General features: G+C 46.7%; 1 protein-coding gene and 1 pseudogene across 2 annotated transcripts in view; one reads left to right on the top strand and one right to left on the bottom strand.

Annotated features, from left to right (window-relative positions):
* The window catches only part of LOC311142857 (olfactory marker protein-like), a 492-nt pseudogene extending 112 nt beyond the window's left edge, over window positions 1–380 (top strand). The window contains exon 1 of the transcript in view: window positions 1–380. This exon is cut by the window's left edge and continues 112 nt beyond it. The product of the transcript in view is annotated as an olfactory marker protein-like (transcript).
* Window positions 1–21677, bottom strand: part of LOC311142856 (calpain-5-like) — a gene marked incomplete at both ends in the record, with an annotated part of 56089 nt that extends 34412 nt beyond the window's left edge. Inside the window, 2 exons of the mRNA XM_084178555.1 lie at window positions 4652–4783; window positions 21513–21677. Coding sequence (XP_084034681.1) covers window positions 4652–4783; window positions 21513–21677 — 297 coding nt within the window. The remainder of the gene's footprint in view (window positions 1–4651; window positions 4784–21512) is intronic.
* Between the last annotated feature and the right edge of the window lie 3304 nt (window positions 21678–24981).

Raw genomic sequence — 24981 nt, 5'->3', positions numbered from 1 at the left:
TTGAGCGCCTCCTCTGACCCCACGAGGCCGTTTACTGCCTGGACTTCTCCCAGCAGGCCTCGCGCTTCACCCACTGGGGCGTGCGGCTGTCACGCCCGGGCCGCCTCACCGTGATTGCCACCTCGCAGCTCTGGACGCCCGACCTCACCCACCTGATGAATTGCCAGCTGCTGGAGCCAGCAGGGGTGTTCTGGCGAGCCGAGGGCAATGGCGACGACACGCCCGTGCACCACTACGAGGCCGACGCACAGGAGTTTGGCGAGCGGATTGCCGAATTAGCAAAGGTGAGGAAGACGATGTACTTCCTGCTGGCGTTTGAGGATGGTGTTGGTCCCGACGTCATTGAATGCACCATCAGCTTCCAGGTGGACCAGAAGTGAAGACTGCAGGAGGAAATGGCGTCAGGAAGGCAAGGTACTAGGCGGGGATTTTGGTAATTTTTTCTTTCATTTGATCATCTGGCTTTATAAGCAAGTACTTTCTTTTTTGGTTTTTCATCATGTTTTTCTGCTACAACCCTCCCTTGTCAGAGCACAACTTCGTTTTTAGTTTCAAACTAATTAGGAAGTAAAGTTCGGGTTAGGGCAGGGGTCACAAATTGGCGGCCTGCGAGACAAATGGCTGATTTAATGTGGCCTGCAGTAGTTTGTACTTGCGACCACAGGGGAAAGGACACACAAACCGAGCGTCCAGAGGGACAACAACCCCTCACGTCCTCAGGGGTGGAGGAAGGATAACACCTCAACACCACCACTCCCTTGTCTCAATCGCTTCCTTCCTTCCACTCTCTTCCATCTCTTTTTCTTCCTGTCTTCCGTTTTAACATGGTACGACCGGCCTCAAAACAATAACACAGAACCTTGTTTTGGATTGCAATATGTCCTTTTCTACTGTCTACTTCAGGTAGGTTTTCCGTAGGGATTCAGGTACTTGTAGCAGATCAAAACAACAGAGCATTTTGATGTCTGATGTTGAAATTACTATGAAAGATACAGCGTTTAGAGCCATACTGTAGCATCAGTCAAGTCTAGAGATGTGATTATTCATTACTTGTAATGTTTGTTTGATACCATAAAATGACTAAAGCAACTAATTAGAGAATTACTACTTGTAGGTCATTTATGTGCTGTTGAAATGGATTACTGATCTGAATAAATCTTAACAAAAGACAAAACGATTCTCTCTGTGGCATTTCTAACAGACTAGCAATACAATGTTATTCTATTACAAATTGTGCGCGCGCCCATGCACATGTCTGTCTGTCCGCATGCGTGTGTGTGTGTGTACTTACGAATGCCATTTTCTCTACTGGTGTCTGACAATCGAGCAGGCTCGTCACAGATGACCTGAGACCTTGAGGGGGTCATGGCTGTGTGTGTGTGTGGTGCCGTTCTCCTCCCACCTGAGGTTGCAGGCAGCAGAGGGGGATGTTGTACTGTAGTGTGGCAGCAGAAACATAATGCCCTAGTGGACAACAGGGTCCTATTTATTAGACAACAAACAGAAGGAAACAGACAGAAAACAGCCGAAATTCATCCAAGAAGCTTGTTTTCGTTTTCCGGTGCAAAATGTTTTGCTATGGTGTGCCCTAATGAACACGACCCAGACTGGCTTCCTATTACCTCATCCATCTCCGTCTGGCCCTGGCCCGGATGACAAACGACCACGGGTGGGGGGGGGGGGTGTCCTCCACAGAGACGGGTAGTGGAGAGCGAGAGATGGAGGGGAAGGGAAAGAGAGAATATGTAGGAGAGAGACAGAAAGAGAAGAGAGGAGAGAGATGGGCAGCACCCACACCCCCACTCATCCACCCACCCATTCATCCACACCCACACTCATCCACCCACCCATTCATCCACAACCCCACTCATCCACCCACCCATTCTTCCACACACCCACCCATCCACACACCCACCCATCACAGAGGCACAAATGAATGCCTGAAATCACTACCAGCCACCTGTTAGATCGACTGTCTCACTCTTTGCAGTTGACTGCTTTTCTCCAAAATAATTCTCATCTCCATTCCTTTTGTCAGTAATGACAAGGTGGAACTGAAACGCAGTAGCAGCAGAGTACAGTGACAGTCTCCTGAGTCTCAATTAAGCGAATGGCCTGCAGTCTTAAGTGTGTAATTATCAATCTGATCGCGTCTCCACTGTCCTTCTCTTCCTTATTCAATAATATCAGCTCACAGTCACACTTTTTCCCTCTCATACTTACAGTTGCCTGTCTCACACACACACACAGACAGACACTACACACACACACACACACACACACACACACTGCACCAATACTAATTAGCTAGGCCTGTGCACATACCAGCGTCCTGGGGGATCTACCTCTTGGTTGTTGTATGCACCACTGCCCCGTGTCACTAAACCATCACAGCACTGCTAACATCACATTCAGGCTGTCATGGAAACGCATGGTTCACACACACACACACACACACACACACACACACACACACACACACACACACACACACACACACACACACACACACTCATGAAATCAAAGTTCTTCTTGATGCAACATGCTTACAAATCTTGTCTGGCAATCCCACCTACAGACTAGGTCTCCCCTCGGTCTTCCCCTGTTGAGCCACACTGTCCTGAGCAACAGTCAAAAGCAAATAACTGAGTGGTAATACTTTACTTAAAGCATCCAGGTATAATCCTTTCTAAAGCCCTATTTACACAGGACTAGTATTACTATAGAACCTCAGTTATGTAATTTTTACCCCAGCGTGTCCGTTTTTCCAGTGGACGATTCAGACAGGATTAGTTTTACCAAACTGCCCCTGTAATACATTTTGTTCCTCATTCAAAATTGACCCTTATGATGGAGGCCTGGAGGCGCTTCTAGGTGTGAAGATATTTCAGATGTCTAGGGATAGCCTGCTATTGGCCTAATGTACTTCAGTTCGGAGAAAGTCAAAATAATAATGTATTTCAATAAGAACCATGAACTGTAACCTATGCAGACATTTAATTACCTGAAGCATTTGGCAATTTATCAATTCATTGGCACAATATCATCCACTTCATCTTTTAAAAGAGAAGTATGGCACTAGGAAAGTTGATATATGACAAAACAGATCATTCATCTGTAGGCTACGTGCATATCACTTTGTTTTAAGCATCAATTTGTTCCCATGTTCTTACCCAAACTGGGTGCAGCACCTGTTAAACTATGTAATATCCCTCATAACACAGGGATGACGATTTGCACGGGATAAGTATTATCAGAGGACCTGGGAGTTTGCCGAAAAACTTTAGGTTTTTAGGGTTGGGATAATAATCTTCCTGCCAAGTAAAAATTACTGACATGGCAGATTCGGACGGGACAAAAATTACGGATGTGGTGATTGGTGCTCGTGCACATAATTACATTACCTGAGCTCCCCCAGTAAAACGTATCCCTTCCGAATAGGGCTTAGGGCTTAAGTTGTTATAAGCATGTAAAAGCCTTCATAATGTTTTATAATAAAGCTTAAGCCCTATTTGTACAGGATAAGTTTTACTGGGGGAGCTCAGGTAATGCAATTATGTGCACGAGCACCAATCACCACATCCGTAATTTTTGTCCCATCCGAATCTGCCAAGTCAGTAATTTTTAATCTGCAAATATGTCAGTTAATTAAATGTCTTCAAAGGCTACAGTTCATGGTTCTTATTGATATGCATTATTATTTTGACATTCTCTGAACTATAGACCATTAGGCCAATATTAGGCTATCCCTAGACAAGTTGAAATATCTTCACGCCTAGAACATTACATTTTGAATGAGAAAAAAAAGAATAACAGGGTAGTTTGGTAAAACTACCCCGTCCACTGGAAAAACGGACATGCTGGGGAAATAATGACATAACCGATGTATAGTACTAGTCCTGTGCAAATAGGGCTTTAGAACTATATTATGGTACACACATTCCGGAAGGTGTAGAGTATAAAAAAAGACGTCATGAAAGAATGCTAGATACCCGCACATTCATTCCTTTAACACAACTGAGTGGACCAGCAAAGTCTATTATGATACTCTACCTAAACCCCAGTGAGAGACGGAGTTCTAAGCTAAGGGTGCCTCCTCCACAGAGGACCGTGGTAGTGTACTCCAACTCTACTGAGAGTGTTATAGAGAGGTGTTGATGTGGCCTAATGATGCCTCTGGTGAGATGAGCTTTCCCCTGTTTACCCCTTCATCACCAGGTAATCTGGCCTAATGGGTACACACGTGTGTGTACAGTCATGTCACCCCCACCCCCCCAAAGCCCTCCACCTCCGCCCCCACACAGCCCTCCACCCCCACACACAGCCCTCCACCCCCACACAGCCCTCCACCCCCACACACAGCCCTCCACCCCCACACAGCCCTCCACCCCCACACACAGCCCTCCACCCCCACCCCACATAGCCCTCCACCCCCACACACAGCCCTCCACCCCCACACAGCCCTCCACCCCCACACACAGCCCTCCACCCCCACATAGCCCTCCACCCCCACAAAGCCCTCCACCCCCACCCAGCCCTCCACCCCCACCCCTGCACAGCCCTCCACCCCCACCCCCGCACAGCCCTCCACCCCCACCCCCGCACAACCCTCCACCCCCACCCCCGCACAACCCTCCACCCCCACACTTACTTTGGACCACAGGGACTCTCTGGAGGCCAGGCTGGAGCACGCTGCCACAAACCAGCAGTTTCCCAGCTGGCCCTGGTGCAGGTCGTGCGCACTGATCCCATCCACAAACAGGTGAGGGTCCTCACAGAGCTCCTACACAGACACAGAAGAGAGGGAGGGAGAGGGAAAGAGAAGGAGAGAGAGGGAATGAGGAAGGGAGAGCGAGAGGGAGGGAGAGACAGAAAGGTTACATGAGGCCTAAGGACAAAAAAAAAATATGGATAGATAGAGAGAAAGAGGGAAAGAGAGAAAGAAAGAGAGAGAAACAAAGAGAGAAGACAGATGGGTGGAGTGAGTTGCCAGGCCAGGCATGCCCGGGACTCTTTAATTACTGCTCCTAATCAATGGGAATTTAGATGAGGCTCTGCAATACGCTCTACTTCTATCCATCACACACAACATGCCTTTACTGACACAGACAGGAGAGAGAGAGAGAGAAAGAGAGAGGGAGAAAGAGAAAGTGCGAGGGATGAGTGAGCGGATGACGTTGAGAAAGAGAGAGAGAGAGAGAGACAGACAGACAGAGAGGGAAAGAGAGAGTGAGGGAGAAGAGAGAGCGCCCAGCCCCTGACAAGTGTCTCAGGTCTGGGAGGTGTTGTGGTGATTTATGAGTGAAACAAGACGAGGATCTACAGGGTCACGGCTTCATCTGGGCCGTGCTAACCTGAGCCCCACTGGAACAACCTCTTCACACAGACAGCACTACAACTACCCCACATAGAGCAAGAACAACCCCTACAACACAGACAGACAGCACTAAAACTACCCCAAGGTGCCAGACTGGTTCTGCTTTAGCTGTGATAACAAAAGTTGCATGGTTGAAGAACAGACCCTTAAGCCATACTGCTAACTATTAACTAGCAAATAGCTTGCTTAATTTGGGTCCTGGAGACCAGGCAAATGCAGGAGTGACTGAAGCAGAGAAGACCTGAGTATGGAGATGCAGGCTACTAAAATTCCTTAAAGGATCCTAATAGTGACCTGCAGTCAATAGTGATAGATGTGAGACTGCAGGAATGACGTGGTGCGATATCAAATCAAATTTTATTGGCCACATGCGCCGAATACAACAGGTGCAGACATTACAGTGAAATGCTTACTTACAGCCCTTAACCAACAGTGCATTTATTTTTAATAAAAAAGTAGAATAAAACAACAAAAAAGTGTTGAGAAAAAAAGAGCAGAAGTAAAATAAAATAATAGTAGGGAGGCTATATATACAGGGGGGTACCGGTACAGAGTCAATGTGCGGGGGCACCGGCTAGTTGAGGTAGTTGAAGTAATATTGTCACGTTCGTTCATAGACGGGTCAGACCAAGGCGCAGCGTGATATGCATACATGTTTATTTTAAACTTAATAAACAACGACAAAACAATAAACCAACGAAACGTGACGTCCAAAGGTAACACACAACAAACCTCACACGGAACAAGATCCCACAACCCACTAGTGCCAATAGGCTGCCTAAGTATGGTCCCCAATCAGAGACAACGAGCGACAGCTGCCTCTGATTGGGAACCACACCGGCCAACATAGAAATAGACATACTAGATTCTACAACATAGAACTAACACAACAAGGAATACACACACCCTGACTCAACATATAAGCGTCCCCTGAGTCAGGGCGTGTCAGTACCCCCCCCCAAAGGTGCGGACTCCGACCGCGCAACATAAACATAACAGGGTAGGGGCCGGGTGGGCATTCCGCCTCGGAGGCGGATCCGGCTCCGGGCGTGGCAACCACCGATTCTCCGCCTCCCTGTTGCGCCCCTGGTCTGGTCTGGACCTCGACGAAGTACCAAGCCCTGTCTGGACCCTGGTGTGGGAGACCCCGAACCTGGAGAGGGGCTGACGTCTGGGTCTGGACTGGAACCGCTGACTGGAGCTGGACCCGACGACGGTGGAGCGAACTGCTCTGGCTCCGGAGTGGAGCCGCTGACCGGAGCTGGATCAGGCACCGGTGGAGCGGACTGCTCTGGCTCCGGAGTGGAGCCGCTGACCGGAGCTGGACTGGACCCCGGTGGAGCGGATTGCTCTGGCTCCAGAGTGGAGCAGGTGACCGGAGCTGAACTGGGCACCGGTGGAGCGGACTGCTCTGGCTCCGGAGTGGATCCGCTGACCGGAGCTGGACTGACCCCGGTGGAGCGGATTGCTCTGGCTCCGGAGTGGAGCAGCTAACCGGAGCTGGATCAGGCACCGGTGGAGCGGACTGTTCTGGGTCCGGAGTGGAGCAGCTGACCGGTGCCGGACTGGACACCCGCACCACTGGTCTGGTGCGAGGAGCAGGCACGGGCCGGACCGGACTAGGAACACGTACCACTGGCTTGATGTGAGGAGCAGGAACGGGCCGGGCCGGGCTGGCGACGCGCACCACTGGCTTGGTGCGATGAGCAGGAACAGGCCGGGCCGGGCCGGACTGGCGACGCGCACCACTGGCTTGATGCGAGGAGCAGGAACGTGCCGGGCCGGGCTGGCGACGCGCACCACTGGCTTGGTGCGAGGAGCAGGAACAGGCCGGGCCGGGCTGGCGACGCGCACCACTGGCTTGGTGCGAGGGGCAGGAACATGCCGGGCCGGGCTGGTGACGCGCACCACTGGCTTGGTGCGAGGGACAGCAACAGGCCGGACCGGGCTAGCGACGCGCACCACTAGCTTGGTGCGAGGGGCAGGAACAGGCCGGACCGGGCTGCGAAGACCGACTGGAGGTCTGGAGCGGAGGGCTGGCACAACCCCTCGGCGGGACCGAGGAGGCGTACTGGAGACCAGGAGCGTTGAGCCGGCACACCCCGTCCTGGCTGGATGCCCATCTTCGCACGGCCCGTGCGTGGTGCAAGCACAGGACGTACAGGACTGTGCCGGCGCACTGGCGACACAGTACGTAGCTCCGCAAAACATGGAGCTTGCCCAGTCATACGCCTTCTCGCGTGAGTACGGGGGAGCCACAGAGGAGCCGCCAACCACCCTCTTAGCCCCCCCAAAATTTTTTATTGGGGCTGTCTCTCGGGCTTCTTCCTCGACCGGCTTCCTCTGTGCTGCCGTTGCTCCTCTCCTGCCTGGGCATCTACCTTTGCCCATGGCCCTTTCCCTGCAAATATCTCCTCCCATGACCACCATTTGCCCACCTGTGACATGGCAATTCGCTCTTCCTGGGCACGCTGCTTGGTCCTCGTTTGGTGGGATCTTCTGTCACGTTCGTTCATAGAGGGGTCAGACCAAGGCGCAGCGTGATATGCATACATGTTTATTTAAACTTAATAAACACAACGACAAAACAATAAACAAAACGAAACGTGAAGTCCAAGGTAGACACAAACAACATACCTTTCACGGAACAAGATCCCACAACCCACTAGTGCCAATAGGCTGCCTAAGTATGGTCCCCAATCAGAGACAACGAGCGACAGCTGCCTCTGATTGGGAACCACACCGGCCAACATAGATCTAGACATACTAGAACTACAACATAGAAATACACAACATAGAAACTACACACCCTGACTCAACATATACGAGTTCCCTGAGTCAGGGCGTGACAAATATGTACATGTGGGTAGAGTTAAAGTGACTATGCATAAATAATTAACAGAGTAGCAGCAGCGTAAAAAGATGGGGTGGGGGGGCAGTGCAAATAGTCCGGGTAGCCATGATTAGCTGTTCAGGAGTCTTATGGCTTGGGGGTAGAAGCTGTTGAGAAGTCTTTTGGACCTAGACTTGGCGCTCCGGTACCGCTTGCCGTGCGGTAGCAGAGAGAACAGTCTATGACTAGGGTGGCTGGAGTTTTTGACAATTTTGAGGTCCTTCCTCTGACACCGCCTGGTATAGAGGTCCTGGATGGCAGGAAGCTTGGCCCCAGTGATGTACTGGGCCGTACGCACTACCCTCTGTAGTGCCTTGCGGTCGGAGGCCAAGCAGTTGCCATACCAGGCGGTGATGCAACCAGTCAGGATGCTCTCGATGGTGCAGCTGTAGAATTTTTTGAGGATCTGAGGACCCATGCCAAATCTTTTCAGTCTCCTGAGGGGGAATAGGCTTTGTCGTGCCCTCTTCACGACTGTCTTGGTGTGTTTGGACCATGATAGTTTGTTGGTGATGTGGACACCAAGGAAGTTGAAGCTCTCAACCTGTTCCACTACAGCCCCGTCGATGAGAATGGGGGCGTGCTCAGTTCTCTTTTTTTCTCTGATGCTGTGTCCGAAAGAGATATCCCCCCCCATAATATTATATAATATTAATAATATTTCACTGACAATTCTGCTGTAATATGAAAGTCTATTGGTCTTCTTATCCACACACCTCATTGCCTGCAAGTCAACATGCTTTCAATATGCTTGCGAATCGTCATTTCAATACAACTATATTTTACACTCCCGAGTGGCGCAGCGGTCTAAGGCACTGCATCTCAGTGCTTGAGGCGTCACTACAGACCCCCTGGTTCGATTCCAGGCTGTATCACAACCGGCCGTGATTGGGAGTCCCATAGGGCGGCACACAATTGGCCCAGCGTTGTCCGGGTTTGGCCGGTGTAGGCCGTCATTGTAAATAAGAATTTGTTCTTAACTGACTTGCCTAGTTATATAAAGGTAAAATAAAAAAATAAAAAAATAAACACTGATGATGGCCTGAGGCCGAAACGTTTGTGTTTTATTTTCACCTTTTATATATGCACTTTCTTGCACTATAATATATTCTTTGGGCACCATGATGTTTCAATAAACATCTTTATTTTGCATTCAAGCCTCAGTTTTGGATCTATTTATTTTTTCGACAGTGTGCGGGTCTCTATCTCGTCCAATACAACTGTACTGAAATGGGTTTAGATAAGAGGTCGTAAATACAGCCCAATGTTTACGTGAGGCAATTTTTACTCTGAAGTGTCGGCGTGTGTGTGTGTGTGTGTGTGTGTGTGTGTGTGTGAGAGAGAGATGGGAGAGATGGACTGAGAAGATAGCGAGAGAAAGAGAGAGGGAGCGAGAGAGAGAGAACTGGCCGCTTTAATGAGCCCCATCTCGGCCGCGTACTGTAAATTAAACCAGCCTAGGGAGACGTGTTAATCAAACACACAGGCACAACACACCCACACACACACACCTAAGAGAGGGTCGATGGAGATGCTTAGTCGTTACTCAGCTGGAGCCATTAGGGAGCCTCTTCAACTCCCATACTTAACACACTTAATACAAAAAATGTGTGCGCAGTGGATGCATGAGTGTGTGCATGTGTGTGTGTGTGTGTCTGTGTCGAAGGAGGACACACACACACACACACCACACACAAGGTCAGTCATTTGCTGATGCAGACGAAAGCAGGTTGCTGCAAAAGCCAACTTTTCATCAGCGGAGAGGAGAAGCCCACCACTGCACTGCCACTGCAGAGTCCCCTGGAGACCTCTTCACTATCCCTCTGACCTGCGCCTCAGCACCGCTCCTATTACTCAAAGGCCACTATGGAAGTGTCAATGTGCAATTAGTGTGTGTGTGTGTGTGTGTGTGTGTGTGTGTTTGTGTGTCCGTGCTTGCTTGCATGCATGTGAGTGCATGTGCAATCAGATTACGTGAGCAGAATGAATATTTCAAATCACATTTCTCAGTCTACATACATATTGATCTCTCCGTCCACCCCACCTCTCGCTCTGCCATTTCCCCATCTGTCTAAAGCCTAACACACAGCACAGGGCCATTTTACAAAGCCACACACACACACACAACCTTTTCACAGAAGAGACTGTTCACTTCCAATATTCACTCCCAATATCTGTTGGTGGATTGGCTAGGCTGTAAAATAAATAGCCTATTGATCCGTCTGTCTCCCTACAGGGTAATAAATAATGGTGTCATGGATAACGCTGGCTAACGCTAGCCAACCAAATAATTTACCTTATACAGAAGAGCTGCCACAACAATTCATAGTAGGCCTACATCTGTGACCAAATCAGTCGCCGCCCAGCCGCCAGAGTCCTAGCACCAGGCTAGTCGATACAACTGACGGTCAGACAAGACCAATCAAACTGCCACACCGATCGGGGAGCTCATTTAGCCCAGATGGGTTTGGCTTGGGAGGACAGCGAAGTGAACCCAGATAAACAGATACAGTGCATACGAAAGTATTCAGACCCCTTGATTTTTTCCACATTATGTTACGTTACAGCCTTATCCTAAAATTGATTAAATAGTCCCCCCCCCCCCCCCCCCCTCATCAATCTATACCCCATAATGACAACGCAAAAGCAGGTTTTTAGAAATAAAAAACGGAAATATTACATTTACATAAGTATTTAGACCCTTTACTCAGTACTTAGTTGAAGCACCTTTGGCAGTGATTACAGCCTTGAGTCTTCTTGGGTATGACGCTACAAGCTTGGCACACCTGTATTTGGGGAGTTTCTCCCATTCTTCTCTGCAAATCCTCTCAAGCTCTGTCAGGTTGGATGGGGAGCATCGCTGCACAGCTATTTTCGGGTCTCTCCAGAGATGTTTGAAAGGAAGACGTCCGGGCTCTGGCTGGGCCAGTCAAGGACATTCAGAGACTTGTCCCGAAGCCACTCCTGCGTTGTCTTGGCTGTGTGCTTAGGGTCATTGTCCTGTTGGAAGGTGAACCTTTGCCCCAGTCTGAGGTCCTGAGTGCTCTGGAGCAGGTTTTCATCAAGGATCTCTCTGTACTTTGCTCAGATTCATCCTTCTAGTCTCCCAGTCCCTGCCACTGAAAAACATCCCCACAGCATGATGCTGCCACCACCATGCTTCACTGTAGGGATGGTGCCAGGTTTCCTCCAGATGTGACGCTTGGCATTCAGACCAAATAGTTCAATCTTGGTTTCATCAGACCAGAGAATCTTGTTTCTCATGGTCTGAGAGTCCTTTAGGTGCCTTTTGGCAAACTCCAAGTGGGCTGTCATGTGCCACTCTACCATAAAGGCCTAATTGAACGAGTGCTGCATAGATGGTTGTCCTTCTGGAAGGTTCTCCCATCTCCACAGAGGAACTCTGGAGTTCTCTGAGTGACCATCAGGTTCTTGGTCACCTCCCTAACCAAGGCCCTTCTCCCCCGATTTCTCAGTTTGGCCGGGCGGCCAGCTCTAGGAAGAGTCTTGATGGTTCCAAACTTCTTCCATTTAAGAATGATGGAGGCCACTGTGTTCTTGTGAACCTTCAATGCTGCAGACATTTTTTGGTACCCTCCCCCAGATCTGTGCCTCTACACAATCCTGTCTCGGAGCTCTACGGTTTTTGTTTTGACATGCACTGTCAACTGTGGGACCTTATATAGACAGGTGTGTGCCTTTCCAAATCATGTCCAATCAATTGAATTTACCACAGGTGGACTCCAATCAAGTTGTAGAAACATCAAGGATGATAAATGGAAACAGGATGCACCTGAGCTCAATTTGGAGTCTCATAGCAAAGGGTCTGAATACGTATGTAAATAAGGTATTTCAGCAAAAAAATTGAAAAACTGTTTTCACTTTGTCATTATGGGGTATTTTGTGTAGATTGATGAGAAAAACAAATAATTTAATCAATTTTAGAATAAGGCTGTAACGTAACAAAATGTGGAAAAAGTCAATGGGCTCTGAAATGTTATTGCTTGTCAGACATGTAATAAATAACCACAACTAATCTGGAGGCCAGGGAGTGGATGGAGAAAGGAGAGAAGGCTGAGCGGGACGGCAGGAGAAAGTAAAAGGCACAGAGCTAGAGAGAGAGGGAGAGGCACAGAGCTAGAGAGAGAGGGAGAGGCACAGAGCTACAGAGAGAGGGAGAGGCACAGAGCTAGAGAGAGAGGGAGAGGCACAGGGCTAGAGAGAGAGGGAGAGGCACAGAGCTAGAGAGAGAAGGAGAGGCACAGGGCTAGAGAGAGAGGGAGAGGCACAGGGCTAGAGAGAGAGGGAGAGGCACAGAGCTAGAGAGAGGCACAGAGCTAGAGAGAGAGAGAGGCACAGAGCTAGAGAGAGAGGGAGAGGCACAGAGCTAGAGAGAGAGGGAGAGGCACAGAGCTAGAGAGAGGAGGAGAGGCACAGAGCTAGAGAGAGAGGGAGAGGCACAGAGCTACAGAGAGAGGGAGAGGCACAGAGCTAGAGAGAGAGGGAGAGGCACAGGGCTAGAGAGAGAGGGAGAGGCACAGAGCTAGAGAGAGAGGGAGAGGCACAGGGCTAGAGAGAGAGGGAGAGGCACAGGGCTAGAGAGAGAGGGAGAGGCACAGAGCTAGAGAGAGAGGGAGAGGCACAGGGCTAGAGAGAGAGGGAGAGGCACAGAGCTAGAGAGAGAGGGAGAGGCACAGAGCTAGAGAGAGGAGGCGAGGCACAGAGCTAGAGAGAGGGGGTGAGGCACAGAGCTAGAGAGAGAGGGAGAGGCACAGAGCTAGAGAGAGAGGGAGAGGCACAGAGCTAGAGAGAGAGGGAGAGGCACAGAGCTAGAGAGAGAGGGAGAGGCACAGAGCTAGAGAGAGGAGGAGAGGCACAGAGCTAGAGAGAGAGGGAGAGGCACAGAGCTACAGAGAGAGGGAGAGGCACAGAGCTAGAGAGAGAGGGAGAGGCACAGGGCTAGAGAGAGAGGGAGAGGCACAGAGCTAGAGAGAGAGGGAGAGGCACAGGGCTAGAGAGAGAGGGAGAGGCACAGAGCTAGAGAGAGAGGGAGAGGCACAGAGCTAGAGAGAGGAGGCGAGGCACAGAGCTAGAGAGAGGGGGTGAGGCACAGAGCTAGAGAGAGAGGGAGAGGCACATAGCTAGAGAGAGAGGGAGAGGCACAGAGCTAGAGAGAGAGGGAGAGGCACAGAGCTAGAGAGAGAGGGAGGGGCACAGAGCTAGACAGAGGGGGAGGGGCACAGAGCTAGAGAGAGAGAGAGGCACAGAGCTAGAGAGAGAGGGAAAGGCACAGAGCTAGAGAGAGAGAGAGAGGGAGAGCTATAAAGCTAGAGAGAGAGAGTTTTGACTATGTACAGACTCAGTGAGCATAGCCTTGCTATTGAGAAAGGCCGCCGTAGGCAGACCTGGCTCTCAAGAGAAGACAGGCTATGTGCACACTGCCCACAAAATGAGGTGGAAACTGAGCACTTCCTAACCTCCTGCCAAATGTATGACCATATTAGAGACACATATTTCCCTCAGATTACAGCGATCCACAAAGAATTCGAAAACAAACCCAATTTTGATAAACTCCCTTATCTACCGGGTGAAAAACCACAGTGTGCCATCACAGCTGCAAGATTTGTGACCTGTTGCCACAAGAAAAGGGCAACCAGTGAAGAACAAACACCATTGTAAATACAACCCATATTTGTTTATTTATTTTCCCATTTGTACTTTAACTATTTGCACATTGTTACAACACTGTATATATACATAATGACATTTGAAATGTCTTTATTCTTTTGAAACTTCTGAGTAATGTTTACTGTTAATATTTATTGTTTATTTCACTTTTGTTTACTTCACTTGCTTTGGCAATGTTAACATACGTTTCCCATGCCAATAAAGCCCTTAAATTGAAATTGAATTGAATTGAGAGAGAGAGAGGAAGAGAGAGAGAAAAAGGAGATAGGTGGGAGCATTTTATAAGGCCTCCTATTTATGCCTGCATGCTCTGTCTTGACTTGTAGCCGTAAACATACCCATGTTTAAACAAGCGAAGCACTAAACGCGGTATGTACTCTAATATCTAACACACTGTTAGAACCCACCTCTTCTGTCTGTTACACATTAAAACATCAATACCTCAAGTGAAATTATGACTGCAATTGCCTGAAATAGGCCTTCCTCAATACTGATAGCTATTTCAATACTGAGGAAGGCCTATTTCAGACAATTCAAATAAAGTCAAATTTGATTGGTCTCATACACATACACATATTTTGCAGATGTTTTTGCTGATGTAACGAAATGCTTGTGTTCCTAGGCCCAACAGTGCAGTAATATCTAACAATACACACAAATCTAAAAGTAAAAGAATGGAATTAAGAAATATATATTTATATATACAGTACCAGTCAAAGGCTTGGACACACACTCACTCAAGGGTTTTTCTTTATTTTTACTATTGCTACATTGTAGAATAATAGTGAAGACATCAAAACTATGAAATAACACATATGGAATCATGTAGTAACCAAAAAAAGTGTTAAACAAATCAAAATATATTTTAGATTTGAAGATTCTTCAAAGTAGCCACCCTTTGCCTTGATGACAGCTTTGCACACTCTTGGCATTCTCTTCAGCTTAACCTGGAATGTTTTTCCAACAGTATTGAAGGAGTTCCCACATATGCTGAGCACTTGTTGGCTGCTTTTCCTTCACTCTGAGGTCCAACTCATCCCAAACCATCTCAATTGGGTTGAGGTTGGGTGATTGTGGAGGCCAGGTCATCTGATGCAGCACTCCATCACTCTCCTTCTTGGTCAAATTGCCCTTACACAGCCTGGAGGTGTGTTGGGTGATTTTCCTGTAGAAAAACAAATTATAGTCCCACTAAGAGCAAACCAGATGGGATGGCGTATTGCTGCAGAATGAACTTATCCTCGGCAGCAGAGGTAACTCTGGGTCTTCCTTTCCTGTGGCGGTCCTCATGAGAGCCAATTTCATCATAGCGCTTAATGGTTTTTGTGACTGCACTTGAAGAAACTTACAAAGTTCTTGACATTTTCCGGATTGACTGACCATCATGTCTTAAAGTAATGATGGACTGTCGTTACTCTTTGCTTATTTGAGCTGTTCTTGCCATAATATGGACTTGGTCTTTTACCAAATAGGGCTATCTTCTGTATATAACCCCTACCTTGTCACAACACAACTGATTGCCTCAAACGCATTAAGAAGGAAAGAAATTCCACAAATTAACTTTTAACAAGGTACACCTGTTAATTGAAATGCATTCCAGGTGACTACCTCATGAAGCTGGTTGAGAGAATGCCAAGAGTATGCAAAGGCAAAGAGTGGCTACTTTAAAGAATTTTGATTTGTTTAACACTTTTTTGGTTACTACACAATTCCATATGTGTTATTTCATAGTTTTGATGTCTTCACTATTATTCTACAATGTAGATAATAGTAAAAAATTAAGAAAAACCCTGGAATGAGTAGGTGTGTCCAAACCTTTGACCGGTACTGTATATAAATATATAATTAAATATATTTATACCACAGCATTGTTGAATACCCGTTTCTGATTGGTTAGAAGGGACTGTAGAATGGACATTAAAACCAGATAACGGAACAGTTGGAAAAGATATCGGAACAACTTGCAATCATGACGCAATAAGTGTCTACACATGCAGACTGTACTTGCTATAATAAACATATAATAAGTATATCTGAAGAATACGTAGGATAGAATAGTATACAGTTGAAGTCGGAGGTTTACATACACCTTAGCCAAATACATTTAAACTCAGTTTTTCACAATCCTAGTAAAAATTCCCTGTTTTAGGTCAGTTAGGATCACCACTTCATTTTAAGAATGTGAAATGTCAGAATAATAGTAAAGATAATGATTTATTTCAGCTTTAATTTTTTTCATCACATTTCCAGTGGGTCAGAAGTTTACATACACTAAATTAGTATTTGGTAGCATTGCCTTTAAATTGTTTAACTTGGGTCAAACGTTTCGGGTAGCCTTCTACAAGCTTCCCATAATAAGTTGGGTGAATTTTGGCCCATTCCTCCTGACAGTGCTGGTGTAACTGAGTCAGGTTTGTAGGTCTCCTTGCTCGCACACGCTTTTTCAGTTCTGCCCACACATTTTCTATAGGCTTGAGGTCAGGCCTTTGTGATGGCCACTCCAATACCTTGACTTTGTTGTCCTTGAGCCATTTTGCCACAACTTTGGAAGTATGCTTGGGGTCATTGTCCATTTGGAAGACCCATTTGCGACCAAGCTTTAACTTCCTGACTGATGTCTTGAGATGTTGCTTCAATATATCCACATAATTTTCCTTCCTCATGATGCCATCTATTATGTGAAGTGCACCCGTCCCAAAGCACCACCACAGCATGATGCTGCCACCCCCGTGCTTTACGGTTGGGATGGTGTTCTTTGGCCTGCAAGCAATCCCCTTTTTCCTCCAAACATAACGATGGTCATTATGGCCAAACAGTTCTATTTTTGTTTCATCAGACCAGAGGACATTTCTCCAAAAAGTACGATATTTTCCCCATGTGCAGTTGCAAACCGTAGTCTGGCTTTCTTATGGCGGTTTTGGAGCAGTGGCTTCTTCCTTGCTGAGCGGCAAGGATATAGGACTTGTTTTACTGTGGATATAGATACTTTTGTACCTGTTTCCTCCAGCATCTTCACAAGGTCCTTTGCTGTTGTTCTGGGATTGATTTGCACTTTTCGCACCAAAGTACGTTCATCTCTAGGAGACAGAACGCGTCTCCTTCCTGAGCGGTATGATGGCTGTGTGGTCCCATGGTGTTTATACTTGCGTAATATTGTTTGTACAGATGAACGCGGTACCTTCAGGTTTTTGGAAATTGCTCTCAAGGATGAACCAGACTTGTGGAGGTCTACAATTTTTTTTCTGAGGTCTTGGCTGATTTCTTTTGATTTTCCCATGATGTCAAGCAAAGAGGCACTGCGTTTGAAGGTAGGCCTTGAAATACATCCACAGTTACACCTCCAAATGACTCAAATGGCTTCTAAAGCCATGACATCATTTTCTGGAATTTTCCAAGCTGTTTAAAGGCTCAGTCAACTTAGTGTATGTAAACTTCTGACCCACTGGAATTGTGATACAGTGAATTATAAGTGAAATAATCATTCTGTAAACAATTGTTGGAAGATTTACTTGTGTCATGCACAAAGTAGATGTCCTAACCGATTTCCCAAAACTATAGTTTGTTAACAAGAAATTTGTGGAGTGGTTGAAAAACGAGTTTTAATGACTCCAACCTAAGTGTATGTAAACTTCCGACTTCAACTGTATGTACAGCAATAGGTGAATAGGATGGAGTTGACTAGAATACAGTATATACATATGAAATGGGTAAAACAGTATGTAAACATTATTAAAGTGACCAGTGTTCCATTATTAAAGTGACCAGTGTTCCATGTCTATGTACATAGGGCAGCAGCCTCTAAGGTGCAGGGATGAGTAACCGGCTGGTCGCCGGCTAGTGACCGTGACTATGTTCAAGCAGGGTACTCTGTGTAGCCTGGCTAGTGATGGCTATTTAACAGTCTGATGGCCTTGAGATAGAAGCTGTTTTTCAGTCTCTCGGTCCCAGCTTTGATACAACTGTTCTGACCTCGTCTTCTGGATGATAGTGTGGTGAACAGGCTGTGGCTCGACCGGCTGAGGTCCTTGATGATCTTCTTGGCCTTCCTGTGACACCGGGTGCTGTAGATGTCCTGAAGGGCAGGCAGGGTGCTCCCGGTAATGCGTTGGGCTGACCGCACCACCCTCTGGAGAGCCCTGCGGTTGCGGACGGTGCAGTTGCCATACCAGGCGGTGATACAGCCCAACAGAATGCTCTCAATGGTGCATCTGTAAAAGTTTGTGAGGTTCTTAGGGGCCAAGCAGAATTTATTCAGCCTCCTGGGGTTGAAGAGACGCTGTTGCACCTTCTTCACCACACTGTCTATGTGGGTGGACCATTTCAGATTAACAGTGAAGTGTACACCGTGGGAACCTTCTCCACTGCAGCCCTGTCGATGTGGATGGGGGCGTGCTCCCTCTGCTGTCTCCTGAAGTCTACGATCAGCTCCTTCATTTTGTTGACGTTGAGGGAGTGGTTATTTTCCTGGCACCACTCCGCCAGGGCCCTCACCTAGGCTGTCTCGTCATTGTTGGTAATTAGGCCTACCACTGTTGTGTCCTCTGCAAACTTGATGATTGAGTTGGAGGCGTGCTTGGCCATGCAGTCATGGGTAAACAGGAAGTACAGGAGGGGACTGAGCATGCACCCTTGTGGGTGGCCTGTGTTGAGGATCAGAGAAGTGGAGGTGTTGGTGCCTACCTTCACCACCTGGGGGCGGCCCGTAAGGAAGTCCAGGACACAGTTGCACAGGGCGGGGTTCAAACCCAGGGCCCCGAGCTTAATGATGAGCTTGGAGGGTGCTATGGTGCAAAGGCTGAGCTGTAGCATCTTGCCTGAAGTACCTCAATACTGAAATAACGCAACTAAAATACCTCAATACTGAAATACCTCAACTGAAATTGATCCCGGAGAACGAGAAACACAAAAAAGCATCAAAACCATCAAATAAAAACAATCTACAAAAGCCTGCACAGCATTTGTAATTAATCATATCAGTAATGTTAGTTCATCATATCTCAGCTGTAGCTCCGCCCACCGGGGAAGTGGAGCAGAGCATGCTGGGCGACCTCGAGCTCAGAGAAGTTGATCAGCTCGAGAGAAGTCAAGTGAGAGGAAGTTCCAGCCATCCTTGTGTTTTCCCACCAGTTAGCTTTCATTGTGTTAGCCAAGGCCAGTGTACGTCCTTGTTGATAGGAGGTACATATTTCATATCTTTCAGCTGTTTATGTCTGAAGATGCACTCCGCAACGATAATGTCATAGTAGTAGTTTCTACTGCGAGCTAGCTATTGTGAGCTGGCTAGCTCTGTTTTGGTTGTCATATCATTTTGGACATTTAACCCTGTATTGTATAGGATTATGTCCCCCAGTGCGTTATTTATTTGCCCTGTAATTGTATACATGTATGGTACATCATTATATGGGTATTACATCGTATTTCACTGTTTAGAGGTATTCAAGTTCATTGTGCAATTGTAGCCCTGTACTGAAGATGATGTTGCTATGCTTTGTAGTACACATGCAGCGGCACCCCTTTGATCTGTTAGTAGTACAGTCACAGTCACGTTGTATTGCACTGTATGGTCCTGTATAGCATTAAGTCATCATAGTCATGTTATAGCCATACATATTGTTTATAAGAGATGTGAATTGGAGATTGTATTCTGTCATTCACTATTGTATCTTTATTTCTCTCTTTACTTGCAGACCACACACACACACACACCTTCTTTGGATGAGGCAAGTTGCCAGACCACTAACATGCTGACCACACCGCACGTGTCGCATGCGCAAGCGTTGCAAAATAAATGTACACATACATGTTATTCAATCATTGCACTCACACTGCTCGCACACGTCAACGAGCGTCTGCTTAGCCAGGCGCCAAAATAGAATAAAATCAACATGCGTGCGGTCTGGTCAGCATGTAAGTGCCTTAGCCCATCCATATGACATACACTGTGTGGTGCTGTTCTGTGCCTGTGCATCTTCAGCGTTATTAAACCACCTCAATTGGACTCCTACCTGTCTGTCATCTGTGCCCTTACCAACACACGGGAGGGAACACAAAGTCAAACCTAACCTAAAGAATACACAGTCCACCAAGTCCTCACATACAAACAACCATCATAAAAAGTGAGAGAAAGAAATAGGAATATCCTGTGTCATAGAGAGATGGAGGTGGAAATAACTCTCTTCCTTCTTCCTTCCACCTTCCATTTCTCCATGCCTCTATGCCGAGTCGCTAAGCGACCCCATGACGGCCATCAAAACGCTGTAAAATGACAGGCTGACATCGCCGCATAGACCCAAACAGACAATCTGTGTGACCCAGTTACCACGGTAATAAACGCTGCATGCCTAGCGCCTGTCGGTCGGCGCCGGAGCATGTGGCGGCGAGATGACGACGAAGGAAGGATTGCGAGTGGAACCGCTACTGTCGTGTCTAATGGATGGTGTGCCGTGCCGCACCGCACTTCTCATTTCTAGCTGCTCCGGGACTCTGGAATGAGCGGCACTCTGGGCGGAAAGAGAGGAGAGGGGTTTGGGAAGGAGGAGAGAGGGAGAAGAGAGGGAGGGATGGATAATTGACTTTGACACTTCCTAACACTTTGTCTGGCCCTAGGCACCAGTTTTTTTTTTAGCTTGCAAAGACATCTCCACACACACACGCACACACACTACAGACAGTGTTCTTGGCAAACCAGATGTCTTTGCTCTTCTGAGTGAGTGATGCTGTTCAGAAAATGATATGGTAAAAAAGGCAGCTCCCATTGGGGACTACAGAGGTGGTCAATATGGGACTAGGGGTACTTGCATACACTATATTGGTGCCGGGGGCTGGTCTAGTGGTAGTGCTGCTGTCCCCAGACTACACATTGCCCCTGGAAGCAGGGGTTCAATCCACGATTGCGCCATTTTCTATGTTGTGTCCCTCTCCTCTATGTCCCCATCTCAGTCTACTTCTACCCTGTATCTATCAATAAAAACCAAAATACTCTCCTTCACAAAAAATACAATATTGGTTTCCATATTTTGCCTACTATCTTCTCCTTCTTCATAGTTCTATAGTCTGTTGTTTTACACAGGAAGTGAGGGTGTGTTTGTGTGTGTGTGTGTTTAGCTTACCCTCCAATTTATCTGTCTCTTCCCCTCTACCAACCATGAACCTAAACAGCACAACATTTGCTGACCATGCCAGACTAATACAGCCCGCCTCAGTAGTTTGAAAAGGATATGTGAAGTGTAAACGTGAGGAGAAAAGATAATCTAGGGACGGGTGTAGAAAATGAGCGTGAGCTATACACACTATGGTGCAACGTATTGGAAAGGTGTTTATACGTCTCTGTCCAAATAAACCATGAATGAAAGTAGAAAAATTATATATTCTAAAGAAAAATGGTGCTTGCTTCAGCAGTCTTAAAAATATTTTTTTTATGGTAGTAGTAGTAGTAGTAGTAGTAGTAGTAGTAGTAGTAGTAGTAGTAGTAGCAGCAGTAGCAGCAGTAGTAGTAGCAGCAGCAGTAGTAGTAGTAGCAGCAGTAGTAGTGTGATAGCCAGAAATCTCACTCACCCGGGGTCTCTTCCAGTGCACACGTCCGATCCTGTTGCCCTGGTAGAAGAGGGTGTCATCCACGGCTGGGAAGCGCTGGTCCTCAAACAGCAGGCCGCTGGCAAGGCACTGCCTCTTCAGGGTGGAGTACTGCTGCCCCTCAAAGGCCTTCACTGACGAGAACATCCTACAGCCTGTAGGGACCACACACATGAGACGGGGCTCTGTTAGTGACCTGGAACTAGTCTCCTACCAACAGGTCTATTATATCCTTGAAGATTAGCATGTGTCAATGTTATTACATTTTATCTTTTGGGTAGGCTACACTATGGACAAATACACACACGTCTGTATCAGAAGTTGTGATACAACTGTGATACAAGAGTCCGTAATAGCAGAAAATAAACGTGTGTGCAAATACAAAAGGTCGATGTTGGGTTCTAAACAGTAACAAATGGGAAGTCCTTGAGGAGATGGACAATTAGGAACAAAAACGTATATTTGAACATGAAGCACTGAGTAACCTCTTGAGCACACATTGAGCCCTGCAGGGCAAGAGCAACGCGAGAGAGCTAAAGTTAGAGGGGGAGGGATGGAGAAGAAGAAGAACAGAGATAGATAGATAGATAGATAGATAGATAGATAGATAGATAGATAGATAGATAGATAGAGCTGTTGAGGAAACAAGCTATTCTACTTGTAGCCACAGAGCAACGAGCTGTTGATGACCTCGCCATACAATGTGACAGGAGATCAAGGACTCAACAAATCTCCATCACCCTGGAGACCAAGCAGGAAGGTTCATTTGACACTTCTGATTTGCTAATGGCCAGTGATTAAACAAAATGACTACCAAATTGCCTACACAGTACACACAGTTCCAACAGGCTTATATAGAATGAGCTGACTGTTAGCTACACAGCTGGTTTCTTTATATTTTTTAATCGTGCTTAATCCTACGAAGATAAAAACTAAAGGCCATTGGGAAATAAATCAACGGGAAGGATTTTCTGCATGGCAACTAGGTTAAATAAGGCACACCACTCTTTTGCCTTGGGAACAGGATATGTAATGAGATCTTATGGAGGGTCAGAATGGGAAGAGGAGGAGAGCGTGTATGTGTGTGAGGAGAAGTGAGGGTAGTTAGGCTACTTCTCTTTTAAATCACGTAACATTGTCTGTCTGATGTCGACTGAATCTCAAATGTGCCAGGAATACACTGGCAGAACTGAACTGCAGACAGATCGCTCTAGACAGGAGCATGAGAAAGCTGGATGGCAGAAGCCTTTTAGAGGCAAACTTTAGAACAAACACGCCACACACTTCAATATCAGCCAGAAATCATCCAGAAACACAAACAGCAAGATAAAATGAGACACGATAAGAATGGAAGTTGAATACAGGAGCACATAGACCATCCAGTATATTTTTTCCCCATCCTTATGGTTTTTAGCTTCGAACCTCGCTCCAGGGTGAAGTTTACCCTAGGTACAGATCTAGGATCAGCTTCTCATCCCCCAATCCTAACCTTTACCATTAGTGGGGAAAATACTAAACTTACCCAAGATCAGCATCTAGGGGCAATTTCACCCTACTCCTCTAAGAAAAAGTCAACGTTTCATAAAAAATTAAAAAACATCAAATGAAATACAACATTTAATCAAAGGAAATACAGGCTGTTAAACTGTCAATTCTTAATCAACCAAATCTTTTACATAATAAAGAAGCTTTATGGTATGTTGATTTTGAAGTGATCTCTGGACATTATACAACAGTAAATACACGTGTAACACGCACACTAGACCTACTGCCAACCCTATTTTCTGATGCAGATCTAGGCTAGACATTTGGACATTTGAACTACAGCAGCCTACACACATGACGTCTGCCTATAGCCTACAGCGCCTTCAGAAAGTATTCACACCCCTTTACTTATTCCATATGTTGTTGTGTTACAGCCTGAATTTAAAATGGATTACATGTATTTTTATCACTGGCCTACACACAATACCCCCAAAATGTCAAAGTGGAATTATGTTTTTATATTTTATTTTACAAATTAATTAAAAATGAAAAGCTGAAATATCTTGAGTCAATATGTACAGTGAGGGAAAAAGGTATTTGATCCCCTGCTGATTTTGTACGTTTGCCCACTGACAAAGAAATGATCAGTCTATAATTTTATGGTAGGTTTATTTGAACAGTGAGAGACAGAATAATAACAAAAATATCCAGAGAAACACATGTCAAAAATGTTATGAATTGATTTGCATTTTAATGAGGGAAATAAGTATTTGACCCCCTCTCAATCAGAAAGATTTCTGGCTCCCAGGTGACTTTTATACAGGTAACGAGCTGAGATTAGGAGCACACTCTTAAAGGGAGTGCTCCTAATCTCAGCTTGTTACCTGTATAAAAGACACCTGTCCACAGAAGCAATCAATCAATCAGATTCCAAACTCTCCACCATTGCCAAGAACAAAGAGCTCTCCAAGGATGTCAGGGACAAGATTGTAGACCTACACAAGGCTGGAATGGGCTACAAGACCATCGCCAAGCAGCTTGGTGAGAAAGTGACAACAGTTGGTGTGATTATTCGCAAATGGAAGAAACACAAAACACCTGTCAATCTCCCTCGGCCTGGGGCTCCATGCAAGATCTCACCTCGTGGAGTTGCAATGATCATGAGAACGGTGAGGAATCAGCCCAGAACTACACGGGAGGATCTTGTCAATGATCTCAAGGCAGCTGGGACCATAGTCACCAAGAAAACAATTGGTAACACACTACGCCGTGAAGGACTGAAATCCTGCAGCGCCCGCAAGGTCCCCCTGCTCAAGAAAGCACATATACAGGCCCGTCTGAAGTTTGCCAATGAACATCTGAATGATTCAGAGGAGAACTGGGTGAAAGTGTTGTGGTCAGATGAGACCAAAATCGAGCTCTTTGGCATCAACTCAACTCGCCGTGTTTGGAGGAGGAGGAATGCTGCCTATGACCCCAAGAACACCATCCCCGCCGTCAAACATGGAGGTGGAAACATTATGCTTTGGGGGTGTTTTTCTGCTAAGGGGACAGGACAACTTCAGCGCATCAAAGGGACGATGGACAGGGCCATGTACCGTCAAATCTTGGGTGAGAACCTCCTTCCCTCAGCCAGGGCATTGAAAATGGGTATTCCAGCATGACAATGACCCAAAACACACGGCCAAGGCAACAAAGGAGTGGCTCAAGAAGAAGCACATTAAGGTCCTGGAGTGGCCTAGCTAGTCTCCAGACCTTAATCCCATAGAAAATCTGTGGAGGGAGCTGAAGGTTCGAGTTGCCAAACGTCAGCCTCGAAACCTTAATGACTTGGAGAATATCTGCAAAGAGTGGGACAAAATTCCTCCTGAAATGTGTGCAAACCTGGTGGCCAACTACAAGAAACGTCTGACCTCTGTGATTGCCAAAAACGGGTTTGCCACCAAGTACTAAATCATGTTTTGCA

The sequence above is a fragment of the Coregonus lavaretus genome, assembly GCF_964263955.1.
Source record: "Coregonus lavaretus genome assembly, chromosome: 15".
NCBI classification, from domain to species: Eukaryota; Metazoa; Chordata; class Actinopteri; order Salmoniformes; family Salmonidae; genus Coregonus; species Coregonus lavaretus.
The sequence above is the reverse complement of the archived record's forward strand: the minus strand, read 5'-3'. Positions and strand labels throughout refer to the sequence as shown.